Raw genomic sequence first — 19,582 nt, 5'->3', positions numbered from 1 at the left:
CCAGTATGGTGCAGTTGTTGTTTCCTCGCAGCTGACAAGATTCAGAATATGCGAGCGAGAAAGAACGCGGTTATGTGCCCGCGCGTGTTGGTGCTTCATCGTGTGGGGGGAGAGGGGAAGCGAAGCGTTGGAGAGAGGAAGGAAGGAGGGGAGCAGACAAGGAAGAGAGAAGGCACTACAAGAAGAGTGAGGAGTTGGTGGTGAGCTTGTTTTATAAGCCAGCGTGTCGGTGCACGAGACGAGGAAGGGAGTGGAGCAGTGGAGATGCCAGTGGTCAGCGCTCCGCTCCACGTCAATATGCACATGCACGAAGCCAATGCGTTCCAAACCCATCCGTTCCGAAAGCGTAAGATGAAGTTATCTGTATCCGAAACGAAACACACACGAGGGACGAGAGAAACGAGAAAGGGCTCCAGCAGCGCCCTCGTGCATCAAAGAAAACAAAAGAAAAAGGTGCAGCGCAGTTGCCGGCGCCGTCATTGTGATCTGAGAACGCAGCCCAGACACGTAGTGATGATACATAATGCACACATGCGGGAGCGTGTTTGCGTGTATGTGTGCCTGCGTGAGACTAGGCCGCAGGGAATGTGCATTCTCTGTTGCTCCACGCATGTCCGTCAACCCAAGCAATGACAGAGAAGAGCAGTCCGAGACAGGATGAAAAGAATGGCCGCAGCGCCTGCGTGGCACGTGATGGTTTACATGAGGAAAACGCAAACAAAAAAAAATGAAAGCGCCACCAGCAGAAGAAAAGCGAAAAGCAGAGGGACCAAGGCAGACGAGAAGAGAAAGCGACCGCGAGAGAGTAAGCCACTCGCAGTGCCGGCCACGTGCAAGCACACGCACTCATACACATCAGCGCCGTTGCAACGGCGGTACCCTACAGCCTTGGCAAGGATGAGGAAGGTGGCGACGACTTCGGCGGTGGACGTGGTGCTGCAGAGGTAGTCGGCACGCCGCCTACTCGCTCACCCGACGCCCTCCATCGTGAGTCACGCAGCTTCAAGCGAGGAAGTGGCGGTGGTCGCAGAGACTGCGCTGCCGTCGATACGCGGGCGGACCTTGCTGTATCGAGCTTGACATTTCCGTGCAGAGCCTCGGAGAAAAGCTTGTCCTCCATGTAGCTCTGATAGCTGCGGCGCAAGGCCCCGTCGAGGGAGTCCTCTGTGGTGAGCGTGAAGAGCTTGACCGGCGCTGGTGCGAGGGGCGTCGGCGACGGAACCAGAGAGTGGGCTGGCTGACCACAACCGGTATGGCCGTGCTGCCGTTGCGCAGGCGCCGCGACGGCGCCCTTGAATGCCGAGCATGAGCCGTCCTGGTGCATTGCTCCACCCACCAGCGATGTTGCCGCCGCCAGCGGGGCTCGCCCTCGCAGCAGGGCGCGCTGGCGGGGGCCGAGGTGCAGGTGGGTGAAGAACTCCTCAAGCTGCTCAGGAGTGTAGTCGATGATATCGACACGAAAGCGGCCTCCCTGCGAAGCACGGTCCGCCCAGTATGCCTCTAGCTCTCTGAAGAGTCGCTCCAGCTCTTTCCTCTCCGCCAGCGTCGTCGGCGAAATCTTCCACGCAATGGAATTGGCGAACAGCCGCGCACTACTCGCTGCGCTGGACTCTCTCGAGGGGGCCTTTTGGCGCTCGGGCAGATCCAGCGACTCGCAAGAGAAGCCGATGTGTGAGCTGCTCTTGGCAAAGGACGGTGGCGACTGCACGCTAGGCGGATGTGGTGAGGCAATGTACTTGGGAAGGTTTGTGGGCGAGGCAGACTTCGGTGGTCCCTTGGAGGACGGCGGACGAGGAGGCGGTGGCGGTACCTCGGTAAGACCGAAAGTTTCCTTTGTGAGCGGGCTCTCTGTGGGGCCAGGCGCCGCGGAGTCTTCGCGGCGCTGCTGCTGGAGACCCCTGTTATCCTCGAGCATGCGCAGTAGACGCAGTCGGCGCTCTCGCACGCTTTCCTGCTCCGCTCGGCCCGAGTCTGCGCGTGCACCGCCTGCTCTTTGCCCCTTGGTAAGAGCGGTCAAGATGTCCTGTACCTGCTGTGGTGTGAGATGGCGGTTCCCCGCCCCCTCCGCCTCGCTCTCCCCCAGGAGACGGCGCATGAGGCTAGAGTTCGCGAGGTCGTCCAGGGTGAACCCCTGCAACTTCGCCATCAGTGCTGCGAGACGCGACAGATTGCCTGCATCGCCGGCCTCGCTATCCTCAAGGTGGTAGTCGTCGTCGCTGCCGCCGCGGTAGTTGCTCTGATCGACGGCTCTCTCTCTCTCCTCCGCGAGCCGCAGAAAGTCGTACAGCAACATCTGCTCAGCCGGATCCTCTAGCATGTGTGGTGGCAGGTGAATCCCCTGTGCCTCCAGCACGGAGCACAGCCACTCCTTGCGAGCCAGCAGATGCTCCCGCTCCTCCTGGGTGAGTCCAGACTTACTCGATCCCTGCGCGCGTCGCCCACCATCACCACGGTCGGCCACATCGTCTTCATAAGGGAACCTCCAGTCGAGCTTCAGCCCAAACTTCTTGTGCCAATACTGATCACCTTTCCTCGAGTAGCGTGGGTGATCACGTCGCAAGCCCGTGTGGCGAGCGCGGCGACGGCGACGGCGCCCGTTGTGGCGATCGTCGCTGTCGCAGTCGTCGATGGAGCTCCACGAGGTCATGCTGGATGACGGGGAGTCGCTGTCACTGTGCCCAGCGCTCACGCGGCGCCACGACTCCAAACGCCGCAATTTCTTCGCTCGATCCTCGTAGTACTTGCGGCGAAGGAACCCCGGCGCTCTCTCGTCTGCCGTGTAAAGCGAGCAGTCCGACGAGAGCGCTACGTGCCAGCGCAGTTTGCGCCGACCCACCACGGCTCCGTCTTTGTCCAGCTCTTCCTCGACGATGTACGAGTCATTGTGCGACCCCGGCCCTGAGATGCTGCGCGAGCTCGAGTGGCTCTCGCCGTCGCACACTCGACGGCGGTAGCGGCGCGTCACCCCATCCGCGCCAACACGCTCGCTGTAGATCCACCTATCATTCCCCTCGGCCTTCGCCTCGGCGAGACGTTTCAACTCAGAGAGCGACAAGTCTAAGTAGGACGTCAGCAGGAGCGACTCATCGTCGTCTGGGTCGATTGACTGCGTCGATTGCGAGCAGGTGCGCGTGCCACGCTTTGTTTTGGACTGCGGTCGACGTGAGCGGTACCTGTCTGCCGCGGCTTGGATGGCTTCGGTCATGCTTGTGATACTGTTGAGAGATCTGCGCCGCGACGGCGGCTGAGACAACTGCCCGCTTACCTCGGCCAGGAGGGCCTGAAAAGACTCCATTGTATCCGCCTCCTCCTTCGCCAGCTCTGCTTTCTCAGCTGCGCTCATGACGGACTTGGCCGCCTTACTCTCTACCGCATTGGCAAGCAGCTTGTCCTCCTCGTCCCAGTTGTGCCCAAACACCTCACCATAGAGCTCCCACATGAAAATCGCCGTCTCCACTGGGTTTCCAGCGCAGCACGTCCAGTTGTCCGCCAGTTCCATCATGGAGCACCAGAACTGCGGATACGTGAGCGAGGGTAGCTGCGCTACCGTGAAACTCATCGGAACCAGAGACAAAGAGGCCATGGCGTAGGACCTGCCCATGCCCCGATCACAGCCGTCGGCGCGCCGCATTACCGTGCCATCGTCGATCGTTACCGCCATCGACGACGTGGGTCCGATACTCATCCCGTCGTCTCCCAGACCAATCTCGCGCATGCCGCCGCCGTCGCTCGCGCCACCACCTGTCGATCTGCTGAGAGCGTAGCCGTTTCGACGCACTGACAGAAACCGGCGCTGCAAGTGCAAGGCATCTCGCTGCATTTCGCCGCCGGCGGCGGACATTCGATCATCCCCCGCGTCTTCGTAGCCGCCCCCTTGCAGTTTGCTTTCCGCAAGCGAAGTCCGCAACATCGGCCCTGCGCCGACAGCAGCGGTAGAGCGGCGATGCTGTCGCCCGAAGTCTCCGACGAGGCGTGGTGCCTCGCCAAAATAAAACGGCTGCGCCGCGTCTCCCTCGTCGTACGCGGCATCCACGAGTAAGTCCTCCTGAATGTATGGCAACAGCTCCACTTCGACCGCGTCGCATTCTGGCAAGAGCACATGTGCTATGCGAGTATGGAGGTAGACGTACTGGAGAGGGGTCATGTAATATGCCACACTGGAATGCTGCTCAGACCCGCCCCCCACGCCGGACGAGACGGCGCCGCCGCCCTTTCTCTTCGTTTTCCTCGACAACTTCGACACAGTTTTACGGGTGCGAGATGACTTCGACGCGTTTCGTTTTGCACGACTCATGGAGATAGAAGCGGTCTTTCTGCGGCCAACGTCATCATCACCGGTGCCGGCGCCTCTGCCGACAGCAACCCCTCCGCCCTTGTCGTCGCTGTCGGATATTTCGTTCAAGTCGTCCTCGTCCGCCTCTCCGTCGCGCCGCCCGCGCAGCGCAGAGGCCGCGGCTGCAATATCGGCATCCGCCGCTGCGCGTGACTTGCGCGCCTCCTGCGCCTTGTGGGCGTGCTGAGCCGCCATGGAGACCGTCAGCCGGTCCCAGAAGCGGCGAATGACGTCGTTCACAAGGTGGTCGCCAGCCACAGCTGCAGCCGCGGCTCGGCATGGCCCGTACGCCGCTCGCAACAGCTGACGATGGCACCCCGCCAACTGATCCCACCGCATGTCCTCCTCTACTATCGCGTTGCGAAACGGGTCCGCGTCGGCCGTGTTGGTGCTGTCGCACTGCAGCATCATCGATGCCGCGCCAAGCGCCATGGCGGCTGGCTCTCGTGAGACACCGCCGTAGCAGCAGAGAAGGTGCTCGACAGGCCGCGCGGAGATGAAAAGATACGGGTCGTTGCCCGTTCCAGCCTCCCGCTCTTCCTCCGTGCGGCGCTGCAGCAGCACGCGCATCTCCCCTGTCCAGCCGGAGGCAAATTTGTCCCCGGTGCCGCCACCGCTGCCACCGCCGCGACGGCCGGCGGCGTTGTCGTTGCAGCCCATCCGCCGCGCAAAGAAACGGGCCCCATCCGCTGCGGCGGTGGTAGAGACACCCATGCCGATCCCCCGCGCACGCGCGTTGCCGCCGCTTTCGGCGTTCTCGGCTGCCGTGACGCTCAAGCCAAAGCGGGAGAGCGACCCAGTGTTGAGGGCCTCAGACAAGGCCGAGACGCTATCCTCGTTGCTGCTTTTTGGGTGCCTCAGGGTCGGTGAGCGATGCAGTAGGATACCGCTCTTGCCGCTCGTCATCGTGCTGCTGAGTTCCACGGCATGGCCACCACGTGGTGTGGTCGGTGGTTGCAAACTTGCCTCGATGTCCACCTCCCTGCTGATTCTGCCCAGCAGCCGAGGAGGAGTAGAGGCTGCGCAGGTGTTGAGCGACGTACTGGTGTGCGATGCAGCGAACCCGCCGAAGCCGGCTGTTCCCTTGCCAGTACTTGTGCCGTAGTGGTCGCCCTGGCGGTCCTGGTCCTTGGAGTAGATGGCAGACTGCTGGGCGTACTCTGAAAAAAGGAGGTCCACCAATACCGACTCACGCTGCGCGGCACTCACCCCGCTGCGAACCTGTGCAGCTGGCGAGCTGGTTGGTTGCGAGAGTGGCCGGCCTTCCACAGCCGCCATCTGCTGTAATTCCAGCTCGAACCGCCGGCGCCGGCATTCACGGTAGTACTTCTTTGCTGCCATGGCGAGAGCGGGGTGCCGCAGCGACTCGCGCCGGCGATGGTGGAAGGCGCTTACCCGCGGCTGCCGCGCAATGAGAAACTCGAGCTCCTCCGCGGCGTTGCAAAGGAGGCGTCGCTGGACATCTTGTGGGATAGACATGCGCAGCGACACGAACAACGCCTGAACAACCTTTCGATCGAGAGCGAGAGCCGATGCTGGAATCTCCTGTGATGGCGGCGGCGGCGGCGGAGGCGCATAGTGCAGAGCATTTACATCGGTGGCAGTGGTGGTGGCCATGCTTGTAGTTGCGCGTGCGAGTGAGTGTGGTTGTGTGGTAATGGAGGTACGTGGGGCCATGCACCGTCGCCCTCATCTTCACCTGTATTCGTGTTAGAGCTTGGGGTATCACAATTTGAGCAGCAGTTCTAAAGAGCGCCTACCCTTCTGCTCACGAAAACGCAACCTGAGAAGCAGAGGCTCCGAAGGGGAGCGGCAGAGATGACGAGGACAAAGAAGCAATGAAGGAGTGGCAGAGCTCGGAAATTAAGCAAGTGTGGTAAGGACGTTGATGGCTCAGCCACTGCACAGAAGACAGAGGAACAAGAGAGCAGATGGTGGCCAAGCTGTCAGGCGGCTGTGCCCCTCTTGCGGCGGGGTGGCGGCGGTGCATAAAGCAGCCATCACGCGGAGAAACGAGAGTGTCGGTTTCTGCGCGTACACGCAAGCCCCACACGCGACGTGAAAGAGCATCGTCGACGACGACACCCAAGCGCGTTCCTCCTGCTCCCAGGCGATCAAAAACCAGCGTGCACGGCGCGTTTAACCTCTCCAATGGTGCTATCCCCTTGCTTCTCTTCTTCCCGCGTCCTCAATGAGAAAAAACGCACACCAGGCCACGACAAATACCCGCACGTAGGTGCGCTTGATTGTATGCTTCCTTTCGCTTGCATTTCTCCGAATCTCGGCGGCGGTGTGGCGAAAACGCTCGTCAGTGCGCAGAAGGAGAGAAGGCGACCGTAGGGGACATCGAGCAAGTCTGAAAACGGACGACTTAAAGTAAGAGACGGAAGCAAAGCGAAGGAAAGACAAAAAAATAGGCAGGAGAGAAAAGAGCATCTAGTGAGTAGTGGTGTGTGCATTCAGAAGTCCACGTCCAGAATACGCCCGCGCCGAACACGTTACCCCTCCTCCCCTCTCCCGATTCACCCGGACCCCCCCCCTGCATTGCCTTATGCATGTGTCCTCCCTCCCCCTCCCGTTTACGTGTCGCTCCGTTTGCATTGAGCTACTAGGGAAAGGATGCGTACGGAAGAAGGGAGAAGCAGGAGAAAGAAAAGAGCGAAGGGGCAGTGCGCCATGCGCGAAAAAAAAAAGAACGCCCCCAGAGAAGACAGCGAAAAAAAAAAGCGCTGGCCTGGCGTTGTTTACGCATAGCCGTAGAGGATGTGGCCTTTCTTGCGCAGCGCGTTCACAACATCGCACGCCGTCACGGTCTTCTTGCGCGCATACTCGGTGTAGGCCGTGCTGCAGCGCACAATGTCCTCCACGTAGGCCTTCAGCACGCGGCGCACCTCTTCGTAGATCTCGCTCGAGATGCGCTTCACGCCACCGCGGCGCGCCATGCGGCGGACGCAGCCGCGAGTGATGCCTCGGATGTTGTCGCGCAGCACCTTCTTCTGGCGCTTCTGGCTGCCCTTGGCATCAGCGGAGCGCTTGCCCTTGGCCATCGTTGATATGTTGAGAGAAGAGGAGCAGCGAGAGAGCAATGAGAGTGGTGGAAAAGCTTGAAAAGCTGATCGAGAGAAAGAGAGCGAGATTGGAAGGCCTTCGACTCAGAAGCAGCAAGAGAGAGGTATGGATGTGCCAAAGCCAACAATAATTATCATCAGAAGCGTAATAGAGGAGTTACATCATGTGCAAGATGTCGAGGAGTATTTCGTTGATGTCGCAACGCCCGTGGCTCAGTCTCGATTCATTTGATCAGGATGACGGTTGAAGCTGCCGATCGATACGATGGCCCGTCCTCTCTCTTGAATGGCTCGCTTTTCTCTAAGAGCACGTGCATGGAAAGAGAAAAGGATGCCCAATGAGAGCTAACACCTCCCACAGCTGCGCACAATCACAGAGCTTGGTTCCAGCACCTTGCTATCACCAAGCATCCGTAGATAAATCGTCTCCTTTCCTCGTTTTGTTTTCTGAGAAGCGATTGCGCATCATGATCACGAAGAACACCAAAAATGAAAAAGTGCGCGTCGCCGTCATCGTCACTGATATTGTTGTTTCGCTGCCAACGCCACCGCTTCCCAAATGCCTCTGCAAGACAAATCCTAAAAAAAAAAGAAACTCATTACATGCGTTAGTTAGCCTCTTTCTCTTCCTGTGCTGTGTACTTTTTGTATTTTTTTCTGCCTCTTGGGCGCTGGCATGCTCGACAGCTTTTCTTTCTTCCGTTCTCACCTTCATTCGAAACTATTTTCTCTAATATTCGGGCTGGGGAGTGTGAGGAATGAGAGAGGAGGCTTGCTTAAGGGTTTCATTTTCTTTTTTTTCTCCTTTTATTCTGCGCCCCCCCCCCGCCTTGCTTTGTAACTCAATTTTTTTTTGTGGTCTTCTTGAATGTTTGGTTCCCTGATCACGCTGCTGTCTGCGTCATATATATATATATATATTGTGGCTCCTCTTTGTTTTCACTGTTGCGTCTTCCCCTTTTTTGTGTGTGCGCGCGAGAACGGCGTGGGCACTCAGCACGCACCCAGGTACATATACATACATAATCGCACGTCAGCAAACTCAAACACGCAGACTCGCACAAACCACTCGCGGCACATCACAGGCATCGGCACACGCACATGCATGGCATTCACACAAAAAAGCCAACGAACACTTTCTCCGTAAGCTCATCAACACTTGACGAGTAGAGAATATGAGGGCAAGAGAAGGGGAAAGGGTGAACCTACACGGAGAAGGAGAGCAAAACACAAGTGGAAACGACGAGTAGAAAATAATAAACAGCGAAAATGGAATTCTCTTTTCGTTTTCACCCCTTCTTTGTAGCCCCCCTCCCCTTCGTTTGCCGGTTCTCGCGTCCATCTCCCCCTCCTCATCTGCTTCACGCCTCTGCTTCTCGGCCTCGTGCATACTGAAGCATGCGCCATAGAGCATGCTTCGATCGTGGCCCACTTCTCTTTTGTGCGTAGGTGTGTATCCGTGGATAAGTAGTCGTGGGCAGTCAGGTCAGCACGGTGACACACAAACGCAAAGCAAAGGGTAGGCAGGATGGGCAGGAGAGGCGATAAGACGGCGACGCGAGGGCACTCAAACACAAAAAGGGAAAGGGAACAAGAGCAAAGCACAGAAGACAAATAATAGGAAGAGACAGCGAAAACAAAAAAGCGAAAGACCGGCTTCATGAGACGATATATTTGCGGCGCATGAAAGTGAGTCCCACTAAAGCACGATGTCGCCGAAAAAGAATCCGAAGAATGAAAGAGAGAGCGTGAGGCAGATGGGAGCAAGGACGAGACAAACGCGAAACGAACAGCACGGAAAAAAGTGCTCGAAGAGACAGAAGCGGGAAATGGGGAAGAGAGGAGGGGTTCCAGCAAGGACTTGAAACACAGGCCCTACACGGGTGCACACTCACAGATTGAGCCGCTCCCTCACCGTTTTCGGTCTTCTGAGCTCACCTCCCCTTTGTTCTCCTTTCGGTCCTCCTCCTCACGCACACACGCACACACGCACACAACGTTCTCTCTCGCTGTCTCTTTCTCTTGTTTCTTTCTTCTACAGACTCTTCCAACTTCGCCGCCCTCCGCGCCTCTCGCTCGCCACGGTGCAGAATTCAAGTGCTGCCCTGAGGCATTCGCTGAGTCCAGGAAGAAGGGAAGAGAAGGCTACGGTGGCACGAGGAAAAAGAGAGGCGAAAGGTACTGAGAGCATGACAACTGCAGCGGAGGAAGAGAAAACGAAAGAAATGAGAGGTGGAACGGACCCAGACGCGATGCACGTGACTGGACAACTCATCCGGCCGACGGGGAGAGAAGACGGGTTATTAGCAGCAGGCCTCCGCGGTCTCCCGCGTATCTTCAGTTTCCTTCAAGCTTCCCGCTGCTCTTCGGTTCTCTCCTTCGCTTCATTTCCCACCGCCCCCGGATTCACTTTTCTTTTCCTTTTGGGCATCCTACATGGCATACTGACGAGTCCACTCGGCGGCTGTCTTGTTGAAGGCGTTCCTATCAGTCTTGTACTGGCGCGCGATATCCGGTACCAGCGGATCGTCGGGGTTGGGGTCCGTCAGCAGAGAGCACACGGACAGCAAAACCTTCGAGATCGTCAGCGCCGGTGACCACTGGTCCTTGAGAATATCAAGGCAGATGCCGCCGTTGTTGTTTATGTTCGGGTGGTAGATCTTGGTTGTGAACTGTAGCTTCGGCGGCTTGAACGGGTAGTCAGAAGGGAAGTGGATGTTGAGAAAGAAGAGACCACCTGCGTATGGTGAGTCCTCCGGGCCAATGATGGTGGCCTTCCAATTAAAGAGGTCACTCTCGCTGACCGGTCCGCCGCTCGTGTTCGCTGGCGGATCCTTTTCGAGGTCCTTCAGCTCCTTCTGGATGCGGCGAAGTGCCATCTTTGTTTTCTTTGTTTTGCTTTCCTTTCGAGAGGGATGAGAGCGAAAGAACAAGTAGGGACGGGAGTGTGCCCTACACTAGAGAAACAGCGCCAGCAAACAGAGAAGACACAAAAGAAAACAAAAACCGAAAATCAGCAATAAAGAGAGAGGTGACCGGCGGTGGAGAAATATAGGGCAGAGGCGCGTCTGTATACAGGTTGTCTGCGCTTTGTTTGCTTCTTTTGTGTTCTCGGGTAATGCAAGGCGTATAAGAGAGCGGTGAAAGCGGTATCCAATTCTGGCAAACAAAGCGAGTAGGGTGGTGTCGGACGACGGGGTGGAGACGTAAGAGCAAGAGTGGCGCGTGGTGGTGATTGATGAGTGAGAAACGCGCGCAAGGAGAAAAAAAAAATGAGCACGAAAGATGAGAAGGGAGAGGGAAACATGAAGAAGGGCGGGCGAAGTTTGGAGAATCTGGGAGAGACGAGGAAGGAAAAGTTTGGGAAGTGGGGGGCTCTAGGAAAGCACTGGAGCATACGGCGACTTCAGTCCATGTCACCCTCTCCGACGCGCCTCCTCTGCCTTTCCCCTCCCCCACCTTCATCTTTTTTGTGTTTTTCATCAGCTCCTCATGAAGGGGGACACCTCAGTGTGGCATCTGAGGGTCCAGTACACCCGCTCTGTGTGGAGAGGTCAAGCAGCCACTCCTATCCCCTGCCAATGCCGAGCCACCTCCGACGCTGATGGGGTCAAGCACCTACGACGTGGCGAAGTCAGTGCGATGCATTGCTACTGATGCCGGCAGTCAGATCCTAGATGGCACTGCGTCGGAGCGACCTGCGGCAGCGAACACGCTTGTACGAATCCACACCATGAGCAGGGTGTCGACGCGACTCGAACGCATCTCACCCGGCCCACACACAGCCTACTGGTGGGGAGCCTGAGTGCCACCGCGAGGGAGATGCAGCACGTGGCGGCCGGCATACTGTGAGCGGCTGCGAGGCGACCTGCGCAGCGGGTGGGTAACGTTCGAGCCAGGGGCCGTGCTCAGGTGGCTGAGTCGGCACTGCTGTACCACGTGTCTACAGCTGCGCTGCACCACGCGATGGGGCCAGTGACAGTCCGTATCGCGCACGGCTCGACTCATGTTGAATGACAGAATGGACTCTTTGAAAGAAAGAACAGCTTGTCAGCAGAAGAGGCGATCGCGTACGTGAAGAGCCCGCAGAAAGAAAAGAGAGCAGATCATGCCCTCGTCACCTTGCCTCATGAACACGCACACATACAGGGAGGTGGGAGACGCAGCAGCGAGCATGCATTCTGTTGAGAAACCAACGCCCCTCTCGGCAAACCTCGTTCAGCAGTCCAGCTTAGGAGCGATGCTCTCGAAGATCGTCTTGTTCAAAGGTCGCGGTTTGAGGACACTGTGATGATTCTTATATAGGCGTGTGTGTTTGCGTGTGTGTGTGTGTGTATCCCCCATCAAAGAGGAGGAGAAGGAAGGCGGTGGTGGGTGAGAAGGAGAAGGGGGCGAAAGGGTAAGACAAAACCGACAAAGTGGTGCGCATGGAAAGACATGAAAATCGAAAGGGAATGAGAAGTGTGGGGCTATGGTGGGAGACGGAGAGTGGGCAAACGCTTATAGGTAACGCTCTTGTCGATTTCTCTGCGGCAAACAGAGCGACTGGCCATCAGGCTGTTGCTACTTCGCCTCACAAGCACTCAGTTCGACGGAGGCCATGCGCGTATGACACACGTACGAAGAAAGTACTGTTTAGGGGGTGTTGGTCCCACACACCAGTGCCTCTGCTGCCGAAGCGCGGCATGTGACACATATGTCGTCAGATGCGCTAGCACACAAGATGGAAAGGAGTGCTCGGCCACACGGCATAAGCGCATATGGTCATGTCCTTTCATCATTCCATCCCAGGATTCCTTCCAGCCCCACATAGGAGCAACAACAAAAAATAAACAGAACAGAAGAAACCGGCACGTACACCTCACGTTCGTCGCCGCACGCAGCGAGGAATGAAAGCAGAGGTGACGACGCCAGAGTCTCTCTGCTTCGTTTTCGCAGTCTGTGCTGCAGAGTCATCCTCCGCCCGCTCTCGCTTCTCTGTGGCTCGCTGAATCGTTAGTTGTGCAGCACGCAGCTCCAGCTTTCGCCGTTCAGCCACCACAGTCATCCCAGGTAATGCAGCGCTGATGAACACTGGCTGCCCCTTCCACGTCGCGCCATCATCGGACAGCTCCTGCTTCCCCAAGGCAAGGGTGCGCTCTGCAAGCTGCCGCAGAAACTCCTCGGTGACGCGGTTCTGAGAAGAGCCGGCTCGCGCCTCGTGTACCTCGGTCACCCCCTCCTTGACGCCGCTGCTGCCGTCACTCGGGTCCTTTCGCTTGCCCTCCTCCTCCGATGTGGGGTAGCGCCATTCAACAAGAAAGTACGGTTTGCGAGAGTTGCGCACATACAGTACCTCTACTGGAAAGTGGGGCGGTAGCCGCGGCGACAAGGCAGTGTGAGGGGTGTCACCGGCAGCGGCACTATCCTCGGCACTGCTGAGCTTTTCTTCCTCATTTCCTGTGCCGCCGCTGACAGGCGTACGTGCAGTCTCGTACCAGTCCTGAATGCCGAGTGTGGCGCGGTGCGCGAAGAAGAAGCCGTTCAGAAGCTCGCCACGGCTGTGCAGTGTGGCACAGCGAATAAAGATGGTCGGTGCAGCAGTAGCCGCAGCAGATGGAGACACGGTCATTGTTGCGGGTGCTACCAGTCAGTGTATAAAGACGCGTCAGTCTTCGATTGTATATGGGTACTGCGCTGCAGTGGGCAGCCATCATCTCTCAGCGCTACGTCTTGCCGTTTCGAAGTGTTACGCAGATGCAGTCTTTGAATAGCCCGCGCGCCCTATGTGTGTGTGTGTGTGTGTACCAAAGAAGCGCTTCTTGTCTGCGCTTCCCACTTTCCTCAGCTTTGCCAGTGCGTACAAGAAGCACAAAAGAGAAGACAATGAAACGCACATGAAGTTGCGACATGCGGCGATCGATGCACCGTAGAGCCGATGCAAAGAAAGAACAAGAGAGAGAGGCCGCATGGGAATAACAGAAAGAGTGTTGGTAGAGGCGCACAAGCAGCATAGCAGCGCGTTTCTCTTTTCCTGTTTCGAATACGCCGGAAAAAGTCAACACAAGGCACTTGCAGGGGAAGTTACCTCTTGCAAAAATACCGCGTCTTGTACTCTGTCTTTCATCTTGAAAGGTAAGAGCGGCAGCGCTCCTCGCTCGAGGCTCTCTCTTACTCATCCCGAACAGGTGTTTGTGTGTGTGTATGTGTGTACACGTTGTTGCTTCCCCTTTCGTGATGTGTAAAGGCAGCAAGGGGAAAGCAACGGCGGCAGCGAGAAAAAATCAACGCGAATGCCTCGAGCTCTCACATGGAGTCAGGCGACACGCGTACTCTCTCTTCATAAGCGTCCCATATCGAGCACCATACACAGACACGCACCGCCGTAACACTCATTGCGACAACCAGCAGTGTCAGCTCACCAAGTCTTGAAAAAGGAAAGTAGGCGGAAAACAAAAGCCACTCTCTCCTTTGCTATCTCTAGCACGGCATGGGAAAGAGCTGCAGGACGCCTACGCTTGCGGCGTCACGTGAGCCACATGCGGAGACACCAGCGACTCCTCCATCGCCTTGTAGTAGGATCGCAGCTCCCTGTAGCGCCAGCTAAAGTCGACGTCGATGAAGCGCTTCTCGCGCAGCTCCTCCACGCGCGCCTCGTCCTCATCCAACTGCCGCAGCAACGACCAGTCCCGAAGTGGATGCAGCCGCTTCACCCACCGCGACGTGTCGAAGGCACCAATGTTGGCGCTCTCTAAGAAGTCGTCATCCACGGACACTCGCACACCGCCGACCTGCTTGCTGTACAGCGCGTTGAGGATTTGGGTAGCTCGATACGGCATGATTTCTTTAAAAGGAGTTTTCACTGGCCTAAAGCCGCCATCCGATTCCATGATGGAGCGCCGAAACACAAGCGAAAAGCGCTGCGCCTCGACAGGAAGCACCATGTGAAAGTACACGTACCGTGCAGGTCCTGACATGATGTACACGGACCTGTCCGGCACCATCACATCCAGCTCCTCCCCGTTCTGCACGTGCACAAAGCGCAAAAGGCAGTTGCTGCCGAGGGAGCAAATGGCGAAGATGTCGTCGTACACGAAGAGGTTGTCGATGTGGGCGCGAATGAAGTCACCTGGCTCGTACAGGTTGGCGGTCTGATTATTAAGCCAGTTCTTCGGCACCACGTTGTCCTGTTCAAGACGCTCGAGCAGCGGCATGAAGGAGGCGGGAGGAAGCGGAGGCAGCTGAAAACGGCCGTCGTTGAGGATGATGCGATCAGAGGCACGCGTGTAAACGTCGACGTACCCCTTGCGCAGGTTCGAGGCATCGTCTTCAAGAATGTACTCCGGCAGGATCGTCAAGCCAAACGCCTCCCCGAACGGACAGTATGGCTCGCCTGCTGCCAAGTACTTCATGCTGCCACCTTTCAGGAGGTGCTTGGCCCCTCCTATGAATCTCGACACGATAGACATGCTTATTCCTGCCCACAAATGTCAAGGAACGGGAGAGCACGGCCAGGAGAGGAAGGGGAAGAAGCCGCGAAACGGAGAGACCAGAGTGCGAGAGACAGAAAGGATGGAACAAATCGACCACACCTCCGTCACCACCCTTCCTCTTTCCAGCTCCGTGTTTAATAGTGTCGCACAAACACATGCAATCAAGCCGAGTATGCCATGAACGCGTGGGTGTCGAGAAGAACGAGCACCACGGTGATGGATAAAGGAGGCAGTGAGAGACATGGAAAAGCCGTGAGAAGAAGGCGCAGTCCAGAGACAGCGGCACGGACACACAGAGTGGTTAGAAAGAGAGGAAAGAAAATAGCCCCCTCCCCCCTCTACGATGCACGTACTCACTTTCCAGTACAACCCACTGCGATGCCAGGCAGCTTCTCCAGCGCGACAGTACCCTTTTCAAGGCCCTCTCTCTCGCTTGTTCCGCTTGCTGCTGCAAGCGCAGCCAAGCCACGAGCACACGCTTATTTTCCTTATCGCTTTTTTCGGAGCAGAAGTGTATTCAGCTGGCGCGCCGCACACCATCTTCTGCAAGCTCGCGACATGATGTGCGCCAAGCGTAGACCAGCGCACACGCGTAGACAGACACACGCAGGCGTAGAAACCGACAATTACTGCTCATCGCCGGACGCAGTCTTCCCCTTGGTGAAAATAGTCTTGTTGTGCTTCACTGCGTAGCGACGGCGCTGCCTGCGCAGGCGAGCCTCGCCAATGATGGATGCGTTGGTAGCCTCCAGTACCGTTTCGAGAGACCCCTCCATGACTCGCTGGCTACGCAGCCTGTGGAACTCATCAAAGTACCGCGGTACAATGCTTGAGCTCACACGGCCACCAGACCTGCCAGCAGGGCCTCGATCGAGAGACCGCATAGCTTTACTGCCCTTCCTCCGCGACCCATTCAAGGCGCTGTTGTAGGAGCTCGCCACCTCCGCTGGGATCTCCGAAGCCTCGTGGATGATGCGAACGACGCGGCTCCCTGGCAGGTTTCTCGGCAGAGGCGGGGACGACGCACGTTGCTTGCCGCTCTCTGCCTCACTCACTCGTTGGCTCTCCTCCTCCGCACCCGACATAGACACCGGGGGGACCAGCACTTCGCGAACCCCGCTGAGCGCCGATGGAAGAATCAGCTCCACGGCAGTGTACTGATGCTGCGGCCACAGCTTCACTCCACCACAGACGTCCACTCCGAGCAGCATCCCACCGGAGATGGAGGTATCCATCAGCAGGCGACCGTCGCCGAACATGCGGGAAGGGTAGATACAGTGGTGGCTGAGAAGCATACGGTAGCCATGCAACTCAACCCCGCACCAGTGCTGCAATCCGTTTTGCACATGGTACTCGTAGAGGTAGAGGTGGATACGTGTTGCGCAGTGGGCCAAAAGGGCCTCCTTAGTGGCCTCTAATGTGCAAAGCGAAGGCGAAGGAGTGCTCGTGTGGCGGGCCCGAGTCTGGCCTGGGGTCGAAGGTGAGGAACCAAAATCGGAGTCGGCACGTGCTGCTTCATCGAGAGTCCCGGTCTCCCCCTCTTCCGCTTTCACACCAACCCGGCCCTTCAGCTCACTATGACGGTCATTAGATTTAGCCAAGTCCTCCCGGTAGGCGGTGCAAAACGAGCACCAAAGCCGCTGCGGAGCGTCTGCTGAGCACCGAATGCCTTGTTGCTCAAACTGCCGCGCAAGCTCCTGCATAAGATGCTTGCCCCAACGGATGTGAGCAGCAAAGAGCCTAAGAGTCAGTAGGAAAAAAAAGGATGTATGCCTCTGAAAGACAACGACTGTAGCTTTCCGTGAAGCGAAGATGAGCAGATGAGGAGAACTTACAACGGCCTCAACACTAGCGAATATCCGATTTCTCTGCGAAGGAAGACGCGGCGAACTCCAGAGAATGTGTTACTGCAAACCTGCTGCACAGAAGACAAAGAGCGGTCGCGCTTCTTTTTCAGCGCTGCCTACTGCTGCGTGTCTCATCACTGACAGAACCAAAAATACACGCGCACGCAAAGAAAGGGCGGTGAGATACGGATTGGAAAAGATGAACATGGCAAAAGCAAGATAGAAAGGAGATGGAAACCTCAGCTTTATGAGAGTCCAACGTGAACCTAGAGCACATCCAGTCCCTCCTTGCCACATCAAGAAAATTAGTTCACGGTATCCGCCACCCTCCCCACCTTGTTTTCTCTTGTGATATGCAGCTGAGGAGGGGTACGAAGGAGTGCACACTGTCCTTTCTCTTGTTTGTGTGGGGCACCACACAGTTGTATCACAGTGACACAGAAAGAGACGCACTTCAACCACCCACGCAACCACAGGCGAACGCGCACTGTGAGTGAGCTACGGAGAGACAAGACAACAACAACAAAACGGAACGTACACGTTGGGATAGATACAAGGCCTTGTCAAAGCTCCCTCGCTGCACATTCTTTGACTGATTCCCCTTTCTCCCTTTAAGGAGCACCCGCTCCTCCCAAGCTCGTCGAGGACGCAGACAGAGACGCCACACCACGACACCACAGACAAGGAAAAGAAGCACAAACAATAATTAAGTGAACCGTGAAGGGAAAAAACGCACAGCTCACACCCGAGGCCAGAAAAAAGAGAGAACAAAGCACGCGAGAAACGGCGGAAAGAACGGTGTGCGACACTTAAAAGAAGGGCACCGACCGCGTCCCCAACGTCGTGTCTTGTCGCTGTTGATGCAAGGTCCAGCACTGCTTGACGGGGGTCGTTCTCTTGAGGGTAACACGGAGAGAGTTGCCGTGTGTGTTTTGATTCGCAAGAAATAGGGCCCCTCTCGCTCACCAGCATCTTTTGCCCTTTGTTTTTCGGTTGCGTCCACTGAGGATCCTAAAGCTGCGTCACTTGGAGGCCTTTACCCGCTCCATGGCCTTGTCAAAGTGCTGCTGTGTTAGCGGCGGGACCTTCTCTGGCGCGGCAGAGGAAGCACCACCGACCTTCATTGACTCCATCTCACGTAGCGGCATGAGGGCCGCGGCTTTGCACAACTCCGACAGGTCAGAGCCGGTGTATTCCGCCGTCTTGAGCGCTACATATCGAATGAGACCTTCCTTTTTCGGGTTGTACTCCAGGTCATGAGCGAGGAGGATGCTGAGAATCTTCTCCCGTGCCTTCGCATCGGGTGGCGGCACCTCCAGCTGCAGCGGAAGACGACGGCGAATGGCGTCGTCGATGGTGAAGCGGCGGTTCGTGGCGCCGACGACAATTATGCGGGCGTCGCTGTCCTTCTCGAGGCCGTCCCAGTGCGTCATGAAGATCGTCTTGGCGTGCATGTGCGGCGTTGCATCCATGGCACTACGGCTACTGAGTAGTGAGTCGATCTCGTCCACGAAGATGACGCACGGAGATATCTTGGCTGCCAAGGTGAAGACGGCAGCCGCGTTGCGCTCCGTGTCGCCGACCCACTTGGAGAAGATAGATTCCGTGTTGACGTTAATGAAAGAGCAACCCAGCTCCTTGGCGAGCGCGCGAGCCAGGAGAGTTTTGCCAGTGCCAGGAGGGCCGTACAGCAGCACGCCCTTCGGATGGGATCGTACCGTCTTGCCGCTAAAGAGCTCTTGGTGCTGAAAAGGCCACTTGATGTGCTCTGTCAGGGCATCCTTCACGTCGTCCAGCCCGCCCACGTCGCTAAAGTCAACGTCGATCTTGTCAATGTCCACCACGTTGGAGGCCATTTGGGCTTCGGCCTCGTTCAGGTGCACCTGCCTCCCAGCGACGGTAATGCGGCGAGTTGCCTTGCTGGTGCGATTTGTGAGCTGCCGAGTGATCCACACTAGTGCCCCTATGTAAACCCAGAAGTAAAGCGGTGTGTCAGCGATGGAGTCCTTCAACTTTTCCAGCCAGCCGAGAACTGTGCGGCCCACCCTAGACATCACGTTTGCTTGCACAGCGGTGGTTGCCGGCATGCCGCGCGCTATTGCCATCATCTGACTCTAGAGAACAAACAAAACTACAAAACGGAAGAAAAAGAGGAGTAGCGCCAAAAAGGACACTTCCGAAGCGACGCTTACCAAAAAAGAAGGGAAGGCAGGTGGGCGGAGGTCAGATCAACAACGCTGTCCAGCAAGAAAACTGTAAATGGAGAGCCCTCTCGCGTCTTGTTCATCGATGTCAAAGCGAAACGCAAGTCTCCACCGAAGACAAGAAGCTAGAAGCAAGGGCAACAGCACGAGACACGGGTCTAGTGAATCTGCCCTGCTAGTGCTTTTCGTCTTTGGCGGTTGCTTCCTCAACGTGCGCCGCGGAGTGTGCGAGTGACTGTGTATGTATGTGGGTATGAGAGAGAGTCGTCCTCGCCGACTGAAAGCATACGTTCGCGCGAAGGCAGCATGAAACATGGCAGACAAGGAAGGGATCACAGTTGTGTTTTTCTTTCAAAGAGTCCATTCTGTCATTCAACATGAGTCGAGCCGTGCGCGATACGGACTGTCACTGGCCCCATCGCGTGGTGCAGCGCAGCTGTAGACACGTGGTACAGCAGTGCCGACTCAGCCACCTGAGCACGGCCCCTGGCTCGAACGTTACCCACCCGCTGCGCAGGTCGCCTCGCAGCCGCTCACAGTATGCCGGCCGCCACGTGCTGCATCTCCCTCGCGGTGGCACTCAGGCTCCCCACCAGTAGGCTGTGTGTGGGCCGGGTGAGATGCGTTCGAGTCGCGTCGACACCCTGCTCATGGTGTG

General features: G+C 57.1%; 7 protein-coding genes across 7 annotated transcripts; all 7 read right to left on the bottom strand.

The window, feature by feature from the left end:
- Positions 1 to 880: 880 nt before the first annotated feature.
- Positions 881 to 5,950, bottom strand: LINJ_35_1330 (conserved hypothetical protein; the record flags this gene model as incomplete). Its single annotated transcript, XM_001468908.1, has 1 exon — positions 881 to 5,950. The coding sequence occupies one exon, from the start codon at positions 5,948 to 5,950 to the stop codon at positions 881 to 883; it is 5,070 nt and encodes a 1,689-aa protein (XP_001468945.1).
- A 1,127-nt stretch (positions 5,951 to 7,077) lies between these two features.
- LINJ_35_1320 (histone H4) lies at positions 7,078 to 7,380 on the bottom strand (the record flags this gene model as incomplete). Its single annotated transcript, XM_001468907.1, has 1 exon — positions 7,078 to 7,380. The coding sequence occupies one exon, from the start codon at positions 7,378 to 7,380 to the stop codon at positions 7,078 to 7,080; it is 303 nt and encodes a 100-aa protein (XP_001468944.1).
- Positions 7,381 to 9,833: 2,453 nt separating this feature from the next.
- On the bottom strand, positions 9,834 to 10,280 carry LINJ_35_1310 (putative ubiquitin-conjugating enzyme e2; the record flags this gene model as incomplete). The annotated part of the gene is made up of 1 exon (XM_001468906.1): positions 9,834 to 10,280. The coding sequence occupies one exon, from the start codon at positions 10,278 to 10,280 to the stop codon at positions 9,834 to 9,836; it is 447 nt and encodes a 148-aa protein (XP_001468943.1).
- A 1,982-nt stretch (positions 10,281 to 12,262) lies between these two features.
- Positions 12,263 to 13,012, bottom strand: LINJ_35_1300 (conserved hypothetical protein; the record flags this gene model as incomplete). The annotated part of the gene is made up of 1 exon (XM_001468905.1): positions 12,263 to 13,012. One exon carries the CDS (start codon positions 13,010 to 13,012, stop codon positions 12,263 to 12,265), a length of 750 nt encoding a protein of 249 aa, XP_001468942.1.
- Positions 13,013 to 13,892: 880 nt separating this feature from the next.
- On the bottom strand, positions 13,893 to 14,849 carry LINJ_35_1290 (conserved hypothetical protein; the record flags this gene model as incomplete). Its single annotated transcript, XM_001468904.1, has 1 exon — positions 13,893 to 14,849. One exon carries the CDS (start codon positions 14,847 to 14,849, stop codon positions 13,893 to 13,895), a length of 957 nt encoding a protein of 318 aa, XP_001468941.1.
- Positions 14,850 to 15,499: 650 nt separating this feature from the next.
- On the bottom strand, positions 15,500 to 16,576 carry LINJ_35_1280 (conserved hypothetical protein; the record flags this gene model as incomplete). Its single annotated transcript, XM_001468903.1, has 1 exon — positions 15,500 to 16,576. The coding sequence occupies one exon, from the start codon at positions 16,574 to 16,576 to the stop codon at positions 15,500 to 15,502; it is 1,077 nt and encodes a 358-aa protein (XP_001468940.1).
- A 1,166-nt stretch (positions 16,577 to 17,742) lies between these two features.
- LINJ_35_1270 (conserved hypothetical protein) lies at positions 17,743 to 18,828 on the bottom strand (the record flags this gene model as incomplete). The annotated part of the gene is made up of 1 exon (XM_001468902.1): positions 17,743 to 18,828. The coding sequence occupies one exon, from the start codon at positions 18,826 to 18,828 to the stop codon at positions 17,743 to 17,745; it is 1,086 nt and encodes a 361-aa protein (XP_001468939.1).
- Between the last annotated feature and the right edge of the window lie 754 nt (positions 18,829 to 19,582).

The sequence above is a fragment of the Leishmania infantum genome, chromosome 35 (assembly GCF_000002875.2).
Source record: "Leishmania infantum JPCM5 genome chromosome 35".
Classification (NCBI taxonomy): domain Eukaryota; phylum Euglenozoa; class Kinetoplastea; order Trypanosomatida; family Trypanosomatidae; genus Leishmania; species Leishmania infantum.
This window is presented reverse-complemented; position numbering and strand designations above follow the sequence as displayed.